The following is a 23,269-nucleotide window of genomic DNA, read 5'->3' as shown; positions in this document are numbered from 1 at the left end:
AGGGAAAAAGGATAGGGTGAAAGAAGGCATGGGGCCCCAGAGCGTCCGCATCGCATTTATTAATTAAATAGAAAGATACAAAAGTACAATAGGTTACAGTATTACAAAAATTGACAAGACATAATTACATATAATTACAAAATGGAAGCGGCGGCTATATAGTGGGCCACGAAAACAGAGTATAAATTTAAAAACAGAACAAATACAATATATTAAGACAGAAAGTAGATATAAAAATATACAATAAAGATGAAGTGCTGGGTTCATCTGGTGAGTTGCGTGTCCGCTGTCTTGAGGCTTTTGGTGTTGCGGCTTGATGGAGGGATGGTAATTGCAGGAAAGGGGGAGGTGCACGAAAACAAAGTTAGGTGAGGCTGGCTGTGTCAATTGCACTAGGAGTGTCCGTGGTAATAGGGTTTTCAACAAGTGCCCCTGTTGTCTTGATAAAGTTGCTTAAGTCGTTCCAGAGATCCTTGTCTTGGAAGATAAGTGTAGGGTTTGGTGGCCAGCTGGGGTGTTTCTTGAGATAGTTTCTCATAAGATGGGTTCGTTGACTGTCATATTTGGTGCAATGGAAGGCAAAGTGCGTTGCATTTCCAATTTCATTGTCATCGCATATGCATTTGTCGTTATCATGTAGGCCAAATCTGTGTAGGTAAGCCGGAAAATTGCCATGATTTAACAGAATTTGTGATGTAGTCTTATTAGGTCTATAGTGTTTAGCCTTTTTCCTGATATTGATGGATGGGATGAAATCATAGCAATGTCTACCGGTGTCTGCAGCATCCCATTCCTGCTGCCAGAGAGTGTGGGTGATGTCAAGTAGATCCTTTTTTAAGACGGTTTGAGGGATGGAGCTGAAAGAGTGTGAGATGGAGGCTTTGCTTCCCAGCTTGGCTAACTTGTCTGCTGTTTCATTGCCTTCGATGTCTTTGTGGGAAGGAACCCACCCAAAGGAAATGTTTCTTCTTTCACTTAGTTTTTCAGCTTTAGCTATTAACTTGGCCGCAAGAATGGTGGGGCGGCTGTTCATGTTTAATGTGTGCAGGGTCGCTCTACTGTCAGTTATAACGAGTATGCTTCCTCTGTACTTTAATATATTAATTTCCACATACTCGAGGGCTTTTAGAATCGCCCACATCTCTGCCTGTGAATTAGTACAATGGTCGGCTAACTTGTAATAAATTTGGTACATTCTATTGTGCTTTGAGTTTTTTATCGTAAAGCCTGCACCAGTACCGTTAGTGTTTCTTGCCCCATCCGTATATATTCTCCATGTTGTCTTCAGGCTGAGTGAGTCCTCTCTTTCCCATAGTATTTTGTAGGCTGGTTCTTTTGTTGGGTGCTGTAAGTACTCGTTTTTACGTAGTCTTCTGTCGATGCCGTAATTATGGATGTCATTGACAATGGTTGGATTATTGCTTAACAAATTTATAGTATTATTGTTACTAATGGTGTTAGGAAGGCTTGGAACAGTACCTTTAGATGTTAGATGCCAATACCAAGTTTGGTAAGTGGCTTGCAGGTGAATGGGAAGGAGGTCAGCCATTATGAGAAGGGCATTTGTTGGGGCAGTGTTATAGGCGCTGCAGATATTGATAGTAAATTTCCTCTGGATCGAGGCAAATTTTCTCTTCATGTGTATGTTGGTGAAAACTTCATGCCAGACTGGAATGGCGTAGAGAATCGCAGGTTCAATGGCAGCTTTATAGAGAATTCTAGTGTTCAGATAACTTAAGCCCCATGTCTTTGCCTTAATCCAGTTTAAAAGGTTTGCTTTTTGATCGATATGCTTACAGATATTATGGGCATGACAGTGCCAGTTAAGCTTGTCGTCGAACCAAATCCCTAAGTATTTGATTTCCTGGTCGATTTTTATTTTCTTGTTGTTAATAAAGATTTTGGGTGGTCTCTGGAGCCGATTTTTTTTGTTTTTTCTGGTGCAGATCATTCCTTTGCACTTGTCTTGATTTACAGGGAGGTTGTTGTCCTGACTCCATTTATGTATTTGCTTTAGGCAGACATTTGTCATTTCTTCAAGTCTGTCAACGTTTTGGTGTGAGACCATTAGCAGTAGGTCGTCTGCAAAGGCTTGTAGTTTTATCATGTTGCTTGGTGGAAATGAGTCAAGAAGTTCGTCGAAAACTAAGTTCCAGAGTCCTGGGCCGCTACGCGAGCCCTGGGGACAGCCTCTGTTGATGTTCTTGTTGATTATAAAAGCCAAATACACAGCCAGAAGTTCTCGGTCATATGCAGAATACTGACGCTGAGAGTTACTCGGTTTGCGGGAAAAGAACGCCAGTGGCTGGAGACCTTGAGCTGTAACTTGAATGAGGGCAGCGCCCACAGCAGAATCGGATGCATCGACGTGAAGTGCAAGGGTAGCACTTGGTGAAGGATGATGTAGTAAGGTGGCATCTGCTAACTGTGACTTACATGACTCAAATGCCTGAATCGAATTGTCAGTCCATTTAATCTCGCGCTGGTCGTTTTTCTTTGCTCCTTTAAGTAGGTCGTGTAAAGGAGCTTGGTGATGGGCCGCATGGGGTAGAAACCTACGATAAAAGTTCAAGATGCCTAAGAACCTTCTCAGTTGTTTGAGGGTCTGTGGTCGCTTCTGTTGAGTTATGGCAGATACACGTTCTGGAAGTGGCATAACGCCGTGGGAAGACACCATATATCCTAAGAATGATACATGTGGGGCAGCAAAAGTACACTTGGATGCATTGATTTGCAGACCGTACTTGTCAAGGCGTTGAAACACTTGCCGCATGTGCATCTTATGTTCCTCCCACGAAGTGCTAGCAATGAGGATGTCATCTAGGTATGAAAAACAAAAGTTTAAGCCTTTCAGAACTTCGTGCATGAATCGTTGGAATGATTGGGCTGCGTTGCAGAGACCAAAAGGAAGGAAAACGAATTCAAATAGCCCAAATGGCGTTGTAATGGCTGTCTTTGGCACATCATCTGGGTTAACTGGTATATGATGGAAGGCTCTAACCAAATCGATCTTGGAAAATATTTGGGCTCCGTGTAGACTTTGACCAAAATCGTGGATGTGTGACACTGGATAGTGATCGGGAACAGTTATCCTATTCAGGGCACGATAGTCTCCAGTAGGTCTCCAATCGTTACGACCCTTCGGCACCATATGGAGGAGAGAAGCCCAGTTGGACTTTGATGGTCTGCATATACCTAACTCCATCATGTGCTGGAATTCTTGCTTTGCTACTTGCAGCTGAGCCGGATGCAATCTACGGGGTTTAGCAAATACGGGTGGACCGTGTGTCTCGATATAATGCATTGTGTTGTGCCTGACTTTATCTGAAAACGGTCGAGGACGAGTGAGATGTGGAAAGTCCTTGAGGATATCCTGCATTGGGGAATTGCTGATTATAGTTTTGACCAAAGTAGGTGGTCCTGTATAATATCTTCCTCGTGTAGTAAGGGAAGTCAGGGGGTCAACCAATAATCTGTTTCTGATGTCGAGAATGAGTTCAAAGTTGGCCAAAAAGTCTGCACCGATTATAGGCTTCTGCACATCAGCTATGGTAAATTCCCATCTGAAAGAACGTCTTAAGTTGAGGTCAAGTTCTAGCACCTTTGTTCCATACGTCGAGATTTTAGAGTCGTTGGCAGCATACAATTCAACCTTTGTAGGCTGATTCTTAGTGCGATTGGGAATGATCGATAAATCTGCTCCAGAATCAATTAAGAAATTTAGGCCAGTTTTGTTGTCATACACAAACAGACGGCTATATTTAGGAGCCAGGCTGGACCCACAGGCCGTTACTGCGGCTGGCTGTGCTCGTTTCCCTGATCAGCAGTTTGGTCGAAGGAACACAGCGAACGACATTTCCTAGCGGCTGATCCAAACTTATCATGGTAGTAACAATATCCCTGACGATTGAGGCTTCTTCCTCGAGGGCGTGAACTAATGCGATACCTCGAATTCGGATCATGTCAGTTTCTCTCTCTACTACGATAACGGGGACGAGCAGTACGCGATACATTAAGTTCTGCAACCTTCGTTGTGAGTTCTAAAATCTGCATTTCGAGATTTTTGATTACGGGATTTCCGGCTTCTAAGTTGATGCTGGCCAGTTGGGTTGGTTCTGTAAGTTCAGCAACCTTGTCAGCAAGGATGGCTAGCTTGTCTAGTTCATCACCGCTAACAGCCAGAACTGTCTGAATATTTTTGGGGAGACATTGGAGCCACAAGTTTCTAAGAAATTCTTCGGTAATCTTGCCCGCTGAAAGCTCCCTCATTTTACGGAGTAAAACGCTGGGTTTCTGATCCCCTAACGCCAGATCTTCAAGCAGAATTTTAGCCTCTTTAGCAGCGGAGTTCTGAAAAATTTCGAGGAGTCGATCTTTGAGTTTAGTAAACGGAGCCTCAACTGGATGGTCAAATACTAAGTCACTGATGTTAGATAGAATATCCGCGTTCAGGGAATTGATTAAATAGTTGTACTTAGTGTTCTCACTTGTAATCCGATTAATGGCAAAAGCTGCGTCTAGCTGCACAAAAAATAATTTGATGTTGGTTTTAGTGAAGATAGGTATTTTTGCCTGTACACGTCCGATTCCCAACTCGTTCTGTTCCGCCATTTCGGGCGCCTAACTATGCGGGTACAAGGAAAGCGGGATAGTCTTTGATTAGGCTTAGCCCGAGTCACGCACTCTTAGTCGTCTTATTGAATTTACGATTCAGAAACTGATCATACCTGCATGTCCTGTTAAAAATGTTCCTTCATAGACACAGAGTTGTTCACTATCCAATTCAGTCGAAAGTCCAGGTAGTTCGTTAATCGCATCACGTTCGGGTCACCACTTTGTCATTCGATCCTACTGATCTTTAGAACTAAGCAGACAAACACGAACAGTAACAAAAAACTTTATTAAAAAGGTGAGAACTGTCACCGACATCCTCGGCCAACATCCAGGCAAAAACCCCGCGAACTTTCGCGCCTCCTTTTCTTACAAGTTGCCAGCCAACATCTCGTTGGCAAGTGTTGCCAGGCAGTGTTCAAGATCTCTGGTGCTGGCGGCCACAATTCATTAACTGAATGTTATCTATATATATATTTTTTTTTGCTGTCAAACAAAGCCAAAGAAGAAATATATACTTTTCAAGATTTTTTAAGCAGAGGAATAATGTTTATGAAAAAATATGCATGCAACTACACAAGAAGAATTGGTGACCAAATATAGAGTTGAGACCCCAAGTGGGTCTCAACCTGTTCTATACTGTACTGTATTAGTAGAGAGGTTGCGGCCGAAGTTCAAATGTTAAACTTTTACGGCAAGCAGAAGTACACATTTGACGTGTTTTATTTGGAGTTTGAACTCCAAATAAAACACGTTGCGCCACACGTTCATGTTGTGCACTGACTCATGGGATATTGTTGAAAAATGGCAGAACACATTTAACAACAAATGTTACTAGCAAAGGTAAATAAACAAATTAAACTATTTTAAAGTATTTATAGGATGTTTAATAACACTAAATAATTATTTTTAATTAGCGTCGTGTCTCCTACCGTATGATAGGATTACCTCATACTTTTGTTGAGGGAAGTAGTGGCTTATGTAAGTCAGAAAGCAGCTTGGGAAATTATTTTTAGAAAATTTACAAATGTATTACACTGTTGATGGTAGAAGATGCTGCAAAAGAACAAACCTACTCCTACAGAATTATGATAAGCTATTATGAAAACAAATATATATAAATTCTTTCACCTAAGTCCTCTGACAGTGGGCTATCCATAAGTACTCCTCTTTTTGGGAGGAACATCTTCCCACCTAATTGTAAGCATGACGTATAACATAGTATATGCGATAGTTCTAGTATTTGTCGTTGGTCTGCTTCGTTTGTCACCTTAGTCATGAGCTAATCTTATAGACCACAGAAACAGGGCTCTAATTTAATTGACGGATATAGTGCTTTAAACTCTAAAATAGTGATCCAGGATTCTTCAGATGGTTTGCAGTTCTGTATGGCTTCAATTACTTGTTTGGAATTAGAAATTGCAAATTGATAGCCTTCTAAGTGTTCAGCTAGGAGCATGTGAATCTTTTGTTCTATTTTTCTGGTGGGCGTGTTGGTTTTGTCCAAGATAGGTCTTAATTCCATCCCTTGTTTGTGTGTTTTGATGTAGGCAAATAGTCTGGGGACTGCTGGTGAGGCTATTGTTGCATTGCTTAGCCCTAACTTCCTTGCCAGTTGAGTGCGTGTAAACTTATGGACTCTTGACTGGAGCTTGTTGATGAAGTCTTGTCTTATCTCCTCGCATTCTGTGTCTTGTATATATTTCTGTAGGATGGTGGTATAGGAGTTGTTCTTCATCAGTACTATAGCTTTGTTCTTATCTGCCCTGAAAAGGGTAATGCTATTTTCTCATAGCCATTTCTCGCTTTTATTCAAAGTTCTCCAATATATTGTTTCTCTGCTGTGTTTGTTACAGTTATATTGTTTCATTTGGAAATATGCTTTCCATCTAAAGTACTCCTTTTGGGTTTCGTTCAGGCTATGTATGAGGTTTTCGATTTCTGGCATGATTGTTTCTGGTGTAAGTTTATAGGCCTTTGGTACAAACATCAGCTCTTTTCGAAGCACCGCTTTAATATATTCCGGAGGGTTAATTCCATCCCAGAAAATTATTGGAGCTTGTTCATTATCTTTACTCTGTGGTTTTTGGAATCTAAAGATCCAACTCAGTTTTTTCTTATATCTAGATTTTAGTTTCTCTGCCAGTCTCTCTTGTATAGTTATAACTTTGCTGTTAGCTTCAATTAAGCTATTATATTCTTTCTGGCAGAGAAACTAAAATCTAGATATAAGAAAAAACTGAGTTGGATCTTTAGATTCCAAAAACCACAGAGTAAAGATAATGAACAAGCTCCAATAATTTTCTGGGATGGAATTAACCCTCCGGAATATATTAAAGTGGTGCTTCGAAAAGAGCTGATGTTTGTACCAAAGGCCTATAAACTTACACCAGAAACAATCATGCCGGAAATCGAAAACCTCATACATAGCCTGAACAAAACCCAAAAGGAGTACTTTAGATGGAAAGCATACTTCCAAATAAAACAACAATACCGTAACAAACACAGCAGAGAAACAAAATATTGGAGAACTTTGAATAAAAGCAAGAAATGGCTATGAGAAAATAACATTATCCTTTTAAGGGCAGATAAGTATGTAAATTCTATAGGCACTTCACTTGCAAAAAAATTGAATAATTAAATAATTTCTGGATTAAAATCATCTGTTTCTTTACAATATTATTCATAAATGCTTAAATAATCATTATTTTTCATAATTTCAACCCCAAACACAAAAAAATGAAGAAGTTTAGGTCAAACTTTTACTTGCCATGCTAGATGTAGCGGATGCCATTATCAACCTTCTAGAATTGCCAGATGTCAGCACTTGACATCCAATGTTCATGTTTTGGGCTGAAAATGTTGGCCGGAACCCCTCTATTATAAGAAATGACGAAATATTCAAAATGGATGTGATAAAATAATTTTATATCATATTTAACCATTTATTTTGCTATTTCTCTATACCTTGCACTAAAGAATTTATCAAAACCACTATATTTCAATTAAAATTTTGACTGTCAGCTTTTTTATCTATGATATCAGCTTTTATCAAAATTACAGGTTGAGAGTTTTGCACTTATTTCTTTAAATATCTAAACACTGCCATTAGCTTGATAGCTTTTTTTGGTTCAAAGTCTATTTCTTTGTTTGAATTAAATGAGCTGAAAGAACAAAAAAAGCCATTCAATTCTGGCTGATGAAAGCTGGGTAACAAGAGTAATGGTTTCTGGATCCAAGCCTTACAACAAAAACCACAGTTCAGCAGTTTGATAGATATAGCAAGGACAAAGAGAGAATTTTTGAAAGACCCTATTTGACAGTTATGCTTGATAGAATATATTGGGCATGGATTAGGAAAAATTACTGGTATATTTTAAGGCCTAATCAATCTGCTTGCTGGATAGTTTTCACCAATAAACTGGATCAAGCAGGTTTGCTACAAAATGAGCATCAGAAATGGCTCATCTTCAACCTTAAAAATTGAGACACATATTTTCACTTTTTTTTCCTTTTCTGACAACTGGGTAGCTTGCAATTGAGAAACTTTTCAAATTTATTTTCCCCAACTTGCTTACACCAGGTTGATGTTATGCTGTTAGCAGTAATCATTATTTAAGTACAGTAGAGATTCGTTTATCCGAATCAATTGGGGACTGGGGTTGTTCGGATAACTGATTTTTCGGATAACCAATTATGTACGAAAGAATGTATTAACCTGTCCGACGTTGAAATTTTTCTCCGTTGCATGTCGCTTTGTGTCGAATTTTCGTCGATTTTAAGTCTAACGAAAATTTTTATAATAATAATCGAGGATATTGTATCGTTAAAAATTATATTTTAGAAGTAAATCTAGTATCAAAAAAGTTTGATTCACACGACACAGTCCGACTGGAAAGTGTTCAGATAACCGGTGTTCGGATAAACGACTCCCTACTGTAATTATTTTTCAGTTTTGTAAAAATCATAAATACAGAATATTAAAAAACAAAAAATCAAAGTTTAAAATGAAAAAGAAACAGTGTCTACTTTTTGTTTTAAACAAAATAAAACATTTTAAAAAATTGAAGACTAAATACAAATAAAAACTTGATGTCTTCACACATCCTCACAACCACAAGAACATAAATAACACAAGAAAAGTCAATCTTTCCTTTGAGGCACTTTCTCTGCTTACAGATATGTAAATTGATTAAAAGTCACTCTGCAGAGAAGAGCCTAAAAGGAAAGGTTGACTCTTGTGTTATTTATGTTCCTGTGATTGTGAAGGATGTGTGAAGACATCAAATTTTTATTTGTTTTTAGTCCAATTTTTCAAAATATATTTCATCCTAAATTTTAAAACTTTTGTAAAAAATAAAACATTATTTTTTTTAAAAGACTGCTTCTTTGTAACCTTGATGCATGGATTAATAATAGCAAGTGTATAGCTCTTAGGCTAAAACTACTGGAGCTGTAAAAAGGTATATGATTCTCAATTCAGGCTGCACTGGCCTTGCTTGTACATTTTCACAGCAAAAAATCAGATTTTCACCTCTTTATCATAATGAGCCTTTCTGGTGACCTTCTACCTCTCTAGTAAATAATGAACCAATACTTTTTCTGCACATCAATGCTGGGTAATGCTTTTCATTCCTCTGATTTTCTTTTCTTGCAACTTTGGTAAGTTTTTGAATTGTATTTTTGCTAGTATGGGGCCCTTTTCTGAATGCAATAGGTTCACCATAACAGTTCAAGCTTCAAGGTATCAAAAATATAGCTTTGCCACTGCATATATGTGATATGATAAGAACAGATTCAAAATAATCAGTATATTGATTAACTTTTTTGCAATATTTTAGGGCTATGAAGAAATAGCGGAAGCTTTTGGTTTCAAATATCTTCGTGTGGTTCGTAAAGATGATTATTGTGCAATTAGAGCGGCCCTCTTTCAAGTTTTATCTCAAGGTCTTCCAGTTTTGAATCATCATAATTCTGCAAAACTAATATATCAGGTATTAATGTTTAGATAAGTAAAACTTTAAAACATTATTTTAATTTTACTGTTACTAATATTTAAAATTTTTAACTCTTACGTTATGGTATAAAAATCAGTTTTTCACTGGTTGATCATACATGCACAAATTATATTTGATATTAGTATATGTATGTAGTGTATATAGCATATGAGAAAATGTTTTTTAAACAAGTGTTTTTAGACATTTTACAAAATTACATAAGTTTTTAAAATTCAATTTAGCAATTAAAAATATTTCAAGACATAATAGAGTTGGCTATTTCTGCCAAAATAATGTATTCATTTTCATAGAGAAAATCAGAAAACAGTGAGACTTTGTAATAAAACAATATGTTAATTAATATAAATAAGTCAAACAAACTGGGTTATTTTTGAGCTGAAAGATTACCAGAAATCTAGAGAATCCTTTTTATCCAGAAAACTTCAGTCTGTCAATGAAAAGAATCGACTTGAGAACAATGTCGTACATGATGTCGCTTCAGTTAAAAGTAAAATGGTCCATCCGCACCAAAACTGAAACCAACACTTTACAAAAAAACAGTGTGTAAGTAGATCATACCTGGGGGGTCTACAATCCTTCACTCAAAAAGACCATCTGTTAACTTTCTCTGTGGACTTGGCATGAACCTGTGAACTATCAAGGCTACCTAGTATTAATTAAAATAAAATATCTTTTTATTTCAAATTAAGTATTCATTTGTTCACAGTGGTGATATTCAAAATATTTAACAAAGGGTTTGCTAGCAAAAAATTTTTCCCCGACAATCACCGACAAACTAAATGGAAGTTTTGGCTAGAAATAAATACAATACCTTTTCTTGTGATATATCTAATAATCAGTGGCGTATTTGGAACGTAATGAGCCCTGGGCGAAGACCAGGTAACAATAGTATATTAGTGCTGTTGACCTTTTTTTTTTTCTTTTTAGGCAGAGAAATTTTTTACCCCGAATCACACTACTCATAGTAGACAGATGTCATCATCTCTCGTAATACAATACCTTTTTATTTCACTGTCCATAGCCCGACACGTCTTCCACAGCCATCTTGTATTATCTCACGCATGTGAGATTGTGGGATCTCTCATATGACTGGATCTAGTTTCAAGAACTCTCTTGAATTGATCACGATTAAACCTCGTTTCGGTTGAGATTGAAACGGTCGAGAGAGATCGCACCAAGACATGATCCCTGACCTTGCTCACAATCTAGATTGAAATGCTTGGTGCGAGCGGGGTATAAGGCTCTAGTTTAGTAGTGTTACAGAGTATAATATGTATATTTTAATATATTTTAAGAAAAAAACAAAACCACTGAGAAATGTTCTGTGTGTTTAACAAAGTTCGGAAAAACTGGAAATTTTAACAACAGGTTCAGGCAAACCTGTGCGAACCCGCTGAATATCACCACTGTTTGTTCATATGTATTGTACAAAAACAGTATCTGTATTTTTCCCAAAACTACACTTTTTATAAATGTTGTAATAAATTTATTTATAAGTTAAAACCATAACATACAAAAGAATTAATTCATGTTTTTAAGTAGATGATATTATATTTACTTATTGTAAATTAAAATATGTATGTTTAAACAGAACCACATAGTGATACACAAACACACATTGACTTTCAGAAGTGGATTTGATACAATAATGAGCAATTACTTATTGTGATATCATCATAGTGCCAGGCTGCAATTTTTTGTCACAACACTTTCAATTTTAGTAGTGTCTTCTCCTGTACATCATACTTTTCTTGTTAACAATGAAGTCATTCTGATCATATATCTAACTCCATTCATTTTTGAATTGAAATAATGTGACTTCTAGTCTAAACTGGAAGTTCGTATATAGTTAATAGTGGCCTCCTGCCCCTCGGCTTTATATCTGGTCTTGACTTTCATCTAACTCTGTTCTTGAGATTAAGGAAGGATAGACAAATAGAGAACAGACAGCAGATGGATGCCAGTTGGAATTTATAGGTCTACAATTTTTGAAAATTGCTGCCCAAAAATGTTTATGACCTTTAAACTTATCTCCATCTACTAGTACATTATGAATTAGTAGGACTTATTATACTGGATTTATGGATGTAGCAATTACTGCATCCATAAATCCAGTATAATAAGTCCTGCTAATTGATAAAGTACTAGTACACAAAGATAAGTTTAAATTAAGTTAAGGACACAAAGGCATATTAATTAAATGTTTATGATCTATTCATGGGTCTTCCTCAGTTAGAATCTACAAAAATGGAACTGATTTAAACGTAATATATCGGAAATATTTAGCCAAATATCAGTCACTGCTAGTTTTAAATTAATTTCCATGTGTCCGTTAGCCAGTTTCTTGTTTTAATTTCTACTAAATTCATTGCGAAAAAACTTTTCACAAATATAAGTTGTAGAAAATAACGTTTGAATTTTTGTCGAATATCTCATTAAGCTGGGAAATTGATATATTTATTCACATTTTATGCCACGTGGGCCGTAAAAAATATTATTGCGGGCCACGGATTGCCCATCCCTGCCCTAGATAGAATGTCCCTATTCCTAAAATCAATGCAAGTTTGTTTTCTATGAGCTTAAATATTTATCATTTCCAATGACTGAAATGGTTAGGATTTCTGTTAGGTCGGAGTATTGCCGCATCCCCATGCAACTCCTTTGTCCTGCTGCCTGGCATAGTTGGCTAAGACTGTGCTATCTGTATTCCTGTCAATCATATATTGATGCAATTGGAATATAAGATGAATTAGATATAATTAAACTCCAACATACAATTAATGCTATTATGAGGCTGCAAATATAAATAACAATTTTAATTTTATTCATGATTTATAATGTTTTACATGAATGTACAAGTATGACAACAAAATTCTAATCCTTAGGAGAATTACAATTTTGTATATTGGTGCTCTTTGAGCCTTGCTTTCAGGTTCTGCATGGTGACTCCCACATACATACACTATCATTGAAAATGGTGATTCTCCAGTGGGATGGATTAGATTCCTGGTGCACTAGAATGATTTTTTTCAGTTCATCATTTCTGAATATACTAAACATTGTAGGATTGTGTTTATAGGCTACTCCTATTATGGTACTCCTGGAAACCACTGTATAAATTTTTTTTTGGGTGTGGGAAAGTAATTTAACATGCACCTCCTTAAAGTATTCTGTTACAAGGATGCATTTGTAGTTTGATTATATGCCAAAATTAGATTATGTATTGTTGTTATTGTATAACTATGCTGTTTTTGCAAGGTTGTTGATGTATTCTAATTTCTTTATGGTGTACATAACACTTGTACAGTTTGTATATGCTCTTCTACTGTATTTGAATATTATTTTTACATTAAAAGTTTATAATGTTTTCATTTAGAACTTTAAAATTTGTAATTTGTATTTTGTTCTCTTAATTTTAAAATGTTAGTTTTGTATTTGATTTGTTAATTTGTTCCATTTCTGCAGATTTTAACTGAGGAAGCCATATAAGTAGGTCAAATGTTTTTATTGTATTAATCTCATTGCTGGAAGTAAATAAAGTGTTTGTGTATCTCAATGTAGAGATAGTATTTTATTTAAACTTATATAATTTATGATATTTTGTAATGATTATTTAAAATTAAAAAAAATAATCTAAAAATTATACATCAGAATAATACTAAAAACTAATGTTTTCTGTCACTAAATTTTTTAAAATTTCCTACCTTATTTGAGACACCACATTTTCCATAACCTAAGTATTTCGACAGGCCTTTCAGCCCATCATCAGAGATAAAAATTATTGAAAAAGTTTGAACTTAAGGGTTTGAAAACCCCTAGAATTCAAATTTATTATCACAAATTTTTTCAATTACTTTTATCAATGATCTGGTCTGTTCAAAGGTCTGTTGAAAGTAACTTGGGTTAAAGAAGATAGTCTGAACATCTCTTCTAATAAACAATAGATAATTAGAATACATCTATATAAATAGAAAACTTATATAATAAATAAAAAAATGCAATATAAAAATGAAAATACTAAAATAATAATTTATTAAATATTAAAACAATACTCCAAGTACTAGTGGATGTAAGTACATCAGTGAAATGCACCGTTTACACACAAATTTGAAATAATATACTTCTGCTTTATTACTTAGTAGTACTGTGAAAGAAGCTTTTGTGTTGTATGACCACAAATGTGATAATGTAATACAGCTGACAATATGGTATTTTAGACAACAATTTATTTTATAATTAATGACAACACAAAAGGTAAAAATACAGATGCCAATTCTAGGGAGTCTACCCAGCTCTGCAAGCAAAAAATAAAACGAAAAGCAAAGGACCCAACAAATAGTCTTATGTGAAAAGACAGCAAAGGGATTTATATACAAATATAAACACGAAACCCGATACACTATAATAAAGCAACAACCACTGCTGTAAACATCGGCTATAATAATTATAAATTACTAGTAAATTTGACCAAAGAGGGAGGAATTAGGCATCATCTCATAATAAATTTAATAATTTTAATTTAATTTAAAAATTTAAACTTTAGATATAACCATCCAATGGTTATCCAAGGCCATATTCAACGCCCACTGGTCTACTCAACATGACGCTCAGATAGCTGACACTTTACTCAGCATGGTATATATATCAACATTTCAATCACCTGATGTATTAACAATCAACCAACTAACAGTTGAAATAATCGGCAGAAATTATCCTACAAATATTATTTTTAGAAATACACAATAAGAACAACTAGAGGTAGATTTAGGAGCCATCTCTTAACTAAAGTAGAAACTATAATTTAATTTTAAATTTAGATTAAACTGGAAGAAAAGAATTGGCCCGGAGCGGGACTTGAACTCACAACTCTCGCTTGCCATGTAGATGCATTGCCAATTACACTACACTAATCTCTGGTCCAATCTCCTCTTCCAGTATATTTAACATTACAGATTTAATTAAAATTATTTAATTAAATTATATTTATTAAATTTATTCATGAGATGGCACCTAATGCCTCCCTTTTTGGTCAAATTCATCAGTAATTTATAATTATTATAGCCGATATTTAGCCCAATGTCATATGGCCGTGGTTGTTGCTTTAACAAACATGGGATTCCCATGTCTTATGATTCTGTTAGCAGGCACAACTAAGAAGTACAAAATCTTTACAACTAACTTAAACTAACTTACAGCTATACAGACAAAATGGAAAATTAAAATAGATGAAGGAAAGGGGGTACCCATATTCTGTTGAATCCTTATTACAGAGATGATTACGTTCAATGATTTTCAATGATTCCTTATTAGTCATTTTTTAAATCTTTTTTCTTTTTTTTTTCTTGGGGAGGTTGATATATCCATTTGGTGGGGATAGAAGGAGTCTCTCTTCACCAATGATTAATTGAAGTCTCAGGATTCTTGTTGTACGAAGCTTTCAAGAACTTCTTCACTCTCTTGCCCACAGCCAGGATCGAACTCCTCTTGCCACTCTCTCCTCCTGTATGCCTGTCTCCCCATTCAAACAAATGTTTCCTATACCCTTTTAGCCCCTCAGGCAATTTTCTTTTCCCTACAGGACAGTTCAGAACAACAATCATCAACCAAATGAAGTGGAAATGAGGATGAGAAGATTCCAGAAGTGGGAAGGACAAAAAGCGAAGACAGAAACTAAAAACTATAATGTTTTATCTTAAAATTATGGTGTACAGCCACAGTTCTCAGAACTATCATTTTCAGAAAATATATTGTTTCACATTCTCTATGTTGCAATACTGTTTTTACTTTCTCAATATGTTAACCATATTACTGAATTTTACCAGATTATTTTATATTGTTTTGTCTACAGGAAAATTTTTATGATTCTATGTAAATACAAATTTGATATTTTCAAATTTATATAATTATAACTTCAAATTAATATCAATGTTAGAAGTATAATATATGAAGAAATCAATAAACACCATGTTTAATGTTAGAAAATTTGAGTGCAATAAAGATTTTTCTTGCATATTTGTGATTTTCTATTATTTTTTATCTTTCTCTTTACTACAGTATTCACTACAATTTTTAATATTTCTATTGTATATTTAAAGAGATCTGTAGATAAATTTAAAAAATAAATTAATCAAATAAAATTTTGTTTGTTGGGTTTTTTTATTTTCACAAAATTAGGCTTTAAATTTTATTTTATTATAAAACAATATTATTATATATGTTTATTGATGAATACCATATGATACTTTAATTTTTATTAAAATTACAAAATGCTATATTACTTTTGAAATCACAGACATATAATAATATATATATATATATGTTACAGTCAAAACCCGTTTTTAGTTAGAACGCGTTTTAACTAGCTGAAACTAGTTTATACTGGATGTTTTTGTTAAAACCTGTTTTGTCTAGTTAAAACTAGTTTTAACTCAAAGTCATTTTTGATTAGCAGTAAATTCTAGTTTTAACTAGACAAAACGGGTTTTAACAAAGACATCCAGTATAAACAAGTTTCAACTAGTTAAAATGCATCCTAACTAAAAACTGATTTTGACTGCAACATATAGAGTGATTCGGGGTAAGATGGTAAGCGGGGGAAGATGCCTACTTTTTGATATTTTCAAATGGTGACGTCAGATATTGTCATGTGTTTGTATGATGAATTGTTGGGCCAATATTGAGTGCGAAAAGCTGTAGTTTGCTACCATTACCTCATTTTCTACATCTGAGAAGAATAAAAGCAAGATAAGAATGAAGTTTTTGATCTGAAATGTTTCTAGAATCATTTTAAAACAAAGTTAAAATAGAATTTATTAAAAATTGCAAAAAACAATTAATGTGTGATGTAGTTAAGGTTTTAAAGTTTCTATTGTGAGCTACCGCTGATCCCAATTAGACATGCTAGAACACGTGACTCCACTAGGCATCTTACCCCGACAAATGGAAAGATGCCTATTTTTTGTTAATTGAATTCCAATATGCCTATTTTTAATAAATTTTTTGTTTTCTCGTTTTATTGCAGGATATGCATAGAAATTATGTAAGGACTTCTCAAGGGTTTTGGACTGAAAAAAAGCTTTCAGCTAGCTATAGAGCATGTTAGAATGTGTGGAAACTTAATAATACTTATACTGTGCTGTTATACTTACTATGAAGTACTTTGTACTACATATGCAATAAATTAAATTTGGTTAAGATCTTCGAAAATTAATTTTATGCAATTATATTTGTTATCTTACCCTAATGGCATTTGACATCTCACCCGGATACTTGGGGTGAGATGCCTAAAATGCCAGACAGTAAAAAAGTCGTCATTGCAAACACAATATACAATTATTTTTCATATACTCCAAAGTTTTATTTGAAAAACATGCTCAAGAATATGATATTTTTGTTAGAGGCCTCCAAAACCCAAATCATCACTATAACTTCCTTCATAAGCAAAATGTTAGGCATCTTCCCCCGAATCACTACACGTAACTTTATTTATTTCCCCCAAACATATTTATGTAGCTAAAATTAGTTTTAACTAATGTTAAAAGTTAAAACTAGTTTTATCTAAAATCAAAACATGTACAGCAGTAAATTAACTAGACAAAACGGGTTTTAACAAAGACATCCAGTATAAACTAGTTTCAACTAGTTAAAACGTGTTCTAACTAAAAATGGGTTTTGACTGTAACATATATAATGTTATGGACAAAGTGATTAATATGGGCATATGAATAATGACCAACAAAATCGGACATTGTAATAAATTTGAATAATTTATCAAATTGACCGGTCATTATGAATACTGCTATCACCTAGTCGGGCAAAGTGATAATACGTTGAGGAGTGATTATCCGACATACACTAGCCAATCAGAACTTACATCTTAGTTGCACATGTGTATTGCATTTAGTACCAAATTTTAAATTTACGTGACCAGTAGTTAATCCTTTTTCTTTGACAAAAGAAACAATCATGGAGGAATCATTAAGTGATATGAATAATCGCTTCAACAACTGATTAAACGAGTTAATAGCAGAAAAAGGTGAGAACAATCAAATTTTTACAAAATCAACATATTTGTTAATGATAGAAAAAGTGAAAGTCAAAAATGAAAGTTACTTCTAAGTTACTGGAAGAATATCAGTTAATAGTACTTTGAAATAATTCACAAAAAATAAATATTTCTAAATGAAATAAGTGAAGTTTTTTTTTAATCAAATTTAAAATTTGGTACTAAACATGATACACACACAACTCAGAGTGCCGATTGGCTAGCATATGTTGGATGATCACTCCTCAACGTATTATTATCACTTTGCCCGACTATGTGATAGCAGTATTCATAATGACCAGTCAGTTTGATAAATTAATCAATATTTATCACACTGCGTGCCCTGTTTGGTCATTATTCATAATGACTGGACATTATTCATAATGTCCAGTCATTATGAATAATGCCTGATTAATCACTTTGTCCATAACATATACACACATAATGGAAATTAATTAATTAATTTCTGTTTTTTGGATTTTGAATGAGTTTGCTGAAAATGGACAGACCACATAATCGAAGGCCATGTCTCAATAGATCACAGTATGGTGGCTGCTATACTAAATACCCAGATGCCCCAATTGGTGCCTGGGTCGTCTGTAGATGATTTGGTGCGTCACAAGGTTTGTTATCAGAAGTGGACTCATTCAAAAAGAAATAAATAAAATAATAATAATTATTAACTATGTTAAAAGTTGATTTTAAATTTATTTCAATAAATGTTTTTTAATTCTTACCCAGAAACTTCAAAGATGGATTGATGGAACTTACCCTTGGTTGACAGAATGGAATTTTGGAGAAAAATTATCATATACTGGAAGTGAATGTATGCAAGGTTTCTATAATTGTCTTCATGTTTTACAAAGTGTGGTAAGGGTAAAATCTTTTGTGTTTTTGTACTTACTACATATACACTACTTATTATTTATGGGTATTTAATGTGAGAATTCGGTACCATGAGCACCAATTAATATTTATAAGAAACTATTCTTATTGAGAATTGAGATTGAAATTTTCATGCATTACATTCAGATAGCTGGTAGATTTTGGCTTGCATTTTCTTAAGGTCTTTTCCAGTGTTTCTGTGATTTTTTGTCTGCATTTTCTTTAAAAAATTACATACTCGTAACCAATATATGGTGTGATAACGTCAAAAAAATTGAATAAACAAACATTTTCAAACCCAGGTTGACACTGGAAATAAAACAATCCAACCCTACCAAAGTTCACTTCCTAGATGTTAATATTAGAGTGGAAAACTCAGGCATCCACACTTTAGTGTATCATAAACAGGATCTATGTCTTCATACATCCCAGTAGGGTCATGTGATCTGGTTTCATATTTAATATTTAATAAATTATTATTTTAAAGTATTATTAAATTGGTAATATTTAGTCCAGGCACCTAGCAGTCACTGAGGTGTCTGGACTTATAAGATCAAACTTGAATTAAATGCTTGGGCTCTGAAATTAAATGCTTGCTAAAACCATCCACTCCTTCCTTGCTCTCGAGTCTAATCCCCTTACATTGCCATACAGTTTTGTGTGCAGCCTGCACTGCACTTAGAGTGCTCTACCATTGAGAGTATTGCTCACACAAAAGTTCACCCGGCGGTCATTAAGTTCACCCTCTCTGGAGATACGACACACGACTCCCCACCTCTTCAACCTTTAACCACAGGTAGAAACTGCACCGTTATGATGTACAAATTGTGTACCATATCTATTGTATTTTTGTTATCCATTGTGTAGGATAACAAAATATGTTAGCACGAATTCGTTACGTCATTTACACAAATGTCTAGAACTACAGTAATTTCATTAAATATCCTACCGGTAAGAATTATTAACGTAGCTTTCTTAAGAAAGAAACTTAAAACTTAGCAGCTTGTGGAAAAAAATCTAGCAACGAGTTGTGTAACTTTTCCGGCTGTTGTGAGATTTTATTTAAAAAATAACCTACATTTTTAATTATTATGGAAAGGCAAAAAACTTAATTTTGAGAGTAGTGATGATTTTATAAACAAATTTTAAATGTTAATAACGAATAAGATGGCGGTCATTAAGTTCACTCTCTCTGGAGATACGACACACGACTCCCCACCTCTTCAACCTTTAACCACAAAAATTTAATAGCATCGATGGTCCTTATACACAAGCTATCGTGCCAAATTTCGTTTGTTACAGACGTCAACACACACATACATGGAATTTTTGTTTTTACTTTTTTGGGTTCGGGAGGTCTGAAAATGTAGAGATTTGCAAAATCTAAAAAAAACTCTGAGGGTCAAATTCGACACGATCCCAATACTTCCGCAATAGTCTACACCACAACCCGGAAAGTAAAATTAAGAATGTTTAGAAATGCGTTTAACTTATGGCCGTAGAATATTTTGTCTGGTTTAGAAGCGTTTAAATAAGGGCTAAAGAAAGAAATGTCTGGTACTTTCGAAATTAAAGACTAAGTAGAGTCATTTTGATTCCCACATCTCAGTCAAGGGTTAAATTAATCGCCTGTCATCCCAGGCTCGGAGAGTAAAGTGCGGAGTGTTTCTGCCGTTGCCACATTTTCCTTTTCGTTTCATTTTTTTCAGTTTTTTCTGCCCTAAATCCAAAGAATCTTAATTTCGAATATGTGGGTGTGACCAAGAGTTTTGAAGGATCCCATCCGAGAGAATTTTAGGGACTTAAGGGAAACTGAATATAGCCGTGTCTGGGGAAATAAAAATAACAAAGAACTGTTTTTATTATTAATGGAGTAACAAATTTAAACTTAAGGCAAGTTACGATTCTTGGGCGCCGACATTTTTGGCCCGTTCCACCTATCAAACTTAGTCACGCAGATTTAAAAAGCTATTTTCTAACCGCGCCCTTTCAGAACGTGCCTAAAAAGTTTCGGGAAATAAAAATCTGGGTTTTACTTTTCGTCTACAATGTCTGCCAGTCCGATTAGTTTTTTATTAAATATTTTCGTGTCTCCGCCAGACTCGGTAGCCGTCTGGAAACTCCCGGGCTATGGCTTTCGAATATTTTTTCCCAGTTTGGATTTCCTCCTCGGCTTTGTTTCCAGTTTACTTGGCTTTTTTATCGCTGGATACGAACGTTTTACTAATTTAATTCCTCGTTTTTCCCAGAATTTGTATTACGGCAAGATGGCAGCGCGAAAAGAACTTTTACCCGGGTTTTCTCTGCGTTGGTAACACGTAAATAGTGGCGGGTTTTCCATAAAAGACCTGCCGGGAGACATCCCCCTCGGGCAGATCGCCCGGGGCGGCTTTGAACGAAACCCGACCCGTCCGGCGGTCCTTACGGAAAAGCAAAGGAATAGAGAAGGGGCGGGGTCCGTCGTCGGATGTTAAACACGCGCAAATCCGAAAAGGAGAAGAGGAAAGAATACTCGGGATAAAGCCGCGGAGACTACCAATTTCTACCGGATTAAACGTAGCCGGACTTTTACTCCGTAAATCGTCGGCCGAAAACAAATCCGCTTTGTTAAAGGAAAACGCAGAGCGGTAAGGAAGTTGGCCGCACGGGGGCGAGTAAATATTTCTACCTGGCGCGGGTGGAGAATCGGGGGTGAAAATAAGAAAGAAGTGACGAGCGATTATAAAACGCAGTTAGCGTCCCGACTCGGGCGGTGGGGCAGAAAAGCCCGACGGAGGCATTTTCTTATCCGATTTGCGAAACATTAAATTTCGTCGACCGGGCGTAAACCTTCGATAAGGAAAACGGCCATTCGGCAATAATTTCGCTGGCGTCGGATCTCGGAACCCGGTCCGTTTACAGGTTCTTTCCACCCTCCCCGACGAAAATTACCCGGGTTTTACGTATTACATTGCGCCCACCCGCCGAGGGCAAAATGGATTCGGACCGCAGACGGAGACCGGATCGGTCATTTTACCTTTCGATAAAGTCGACGGGTGGGTAAAGGGGCGCACGGAAATCCACCTCGACCGCGCTCGTCCGGCACCCGCGCCGGGCGGTTTGATCCATTATCTAACCTTACCGGAAGGTGTATTTATTTTTTAAAATGGCCGTGGTCTGGCGCCACTGTTTCGTGTTAACGAAAACGTTTTATTTTTAACAGGAAGACGAGTTAAAGCGGTGCGCTGGCAGGGAAGATCGCCTGACGGAACTTCTCAACCGCCGTCCCGATGTCGACGCTCACCTGATGCAAGCGGTCAAGATATTGATGACGGTCTCGGCCCTAAAATTTCGCCGCGCTTTCCTCCGGCGCCGGACGGTTCCGGTCTTCGCCGCTCTTCTGTTGGCTCCAGACGATTCCCCCCGTCCGGGGGAATTCCTGGGCCGTCGTCTGAATCGGGCAGGGAACGGAGCCGGAATCGACGAGGTAAGTACGACGCGTAGCCGGCGCCCGTTTCCCCACCTCACACCCACGCTCCGTTTCTTTTCAGGCGGAGATGTGTCTGCTGGGCCACAGTCTGTCCGCCGTCCTCAGAGTGATTCGTCCCCACCGTCGTGGCCGAGAAGACTTCGTGGCCCGCTATCCCGAGGAGGAGTTTTCTTCCGGACCGGAAGTCACCCTGATAGAGGAAAATCCACGGGGCTACCACGTGCCGGTGGGCTGAGTGGCCCCGGCCCGGACTCTACCCCAGAGAGAGAAAAACGGCGAGGGGTGAAGACCCCTCCGGCACCGGTTTTCGGCCACCGACGTATATTTAGAGGGGTCACCTGTTAGAAATGGACGGAGCGGAGGCGTAAAAGGCTTCCCGATTATTATTGTCGGGTGGTGTTCCACGCCGAGAGGAGAGTACTCAGGTGCCATGTAAAAGAATACGAAAATAGTAAAAATAACGTTTTTCGATTTTGTCTGGTTCGTTTTTTCCCATGGCGGAACGACTTATCGCGTCGGCGCTCCAATCTCAGCCTTTTTCTCTTTTATCGTCCGATGCCGAATTTATTTCGATAATTCCCCAGCCAGATTCGGCCTTGGAAATTGCCGGAAGAAAGGGTTTAACGGGCCAAAGACCAAGCCTTCAGGTTTCCGACGCGGCCCTAAAAACGAAACCGACGACATTTTAGCCCGCCGCGGTGATTTTCTATTCGTCCCACGCCGGTCGTGGCGTTTCACGTACAATATCGAGCCGGGCGTAGCGCCGCGCCGCCGTCACGCCCGACGGTTCGGACTAGATTACGGGAAAAATAAAAGCGGTAGAAGTGGAATACCGCGCCGGTCGCGCGCTTACGTCCGTCACCGGGTTGCAGTTTTATCGACAATCGAATGCGTAACCGAACTTCCACTCTCTTACGTTGGGAAAACTCGGCGGCAAACGAAATTAAAATCTTCCGCTTCCCCGCCGGGCCGCGGCCACCGGTAGAATCTGTGGCCCCGGCGCTACGGAGGGCGGTCCGTTACTCGCCCCCGCTCGGTAAGTGAACGGGTAGAGAACTCCGCCGTTTGACTCCGCCTCTCCGATCGAGGACCGCCTCCCGGACACTTCCGGAAGGGTCGAGGTTCGGGCCGTCCTCATCCGTCGGCCTCGGATGGGAAAATCGGAACTGCGGAGGGGCCGTGGTTTCGGCCGGAGGTCGTCTTGGGAGAAAAAGTTGTGGATCCGACAGAGGAAGATTCCTC

General features: G+C 36.9%; 1 protein-coding gene across 5 annotated transcripts in view; it reads left to right on the top strand.

Moving 5' to 3' along the window:
* LOC136975642 (uncharacterized) overlaps positions 1-22,501 on the top strand; it is a 68,018-nt gene extending 45,517 nt beyond the window's left edge. For all 5 annotated transcript variants that reach the window (XM_067270724.1, XM_067270726.1, XM_067270728.1 and 2 more), the window contains 4 exons: positions 9,453-9,605; positions 18,415-18,543; positions 21,761-22,024; positions 22,089-22,501. In XM_067270724.1, coding sequence (XP_067126825.1) covers positions 9,453-9,605; positions 18,415-18,543; positions 21,761-22,024; positions 22,089-22,262 — 720 coding nt within the window. In that variant the 3' untranslated portion in view covers positions 22,263-22,501. The remainder of the gene's footprint in view (positions 1-9,452; positions 9,606-18,414; positions 18,544-21,760; positions 22,025-22,088) is intronic.
* The last annotated feature ends 768 nt before the right edge of the window (positions 22,502-23,269 follow it).

The sequence above is a fragment of the Centruroides vittatus genome, unplaced genomic scaffold (genome assembly GCF_030686945.1).
Source record: "Centruroides vittatus isolate TY-2023 unplaced genomic scaffold, ASM3068694v2 contig_377, whole genome shotgun sequence".
Classification (NCBI taxonomy): domain Eukaryota; kingdom Metazoa; phylum Arthropoda; class Arachnida; order Scorpiones; family Buthidae; genus Centruroides; species Centruroides vittatus.
The sequence above is the reverse complement of the archived record's forward strand: the minus strand, read 5'-3'. Positions and strand labels throughout refer to the sequence as shown.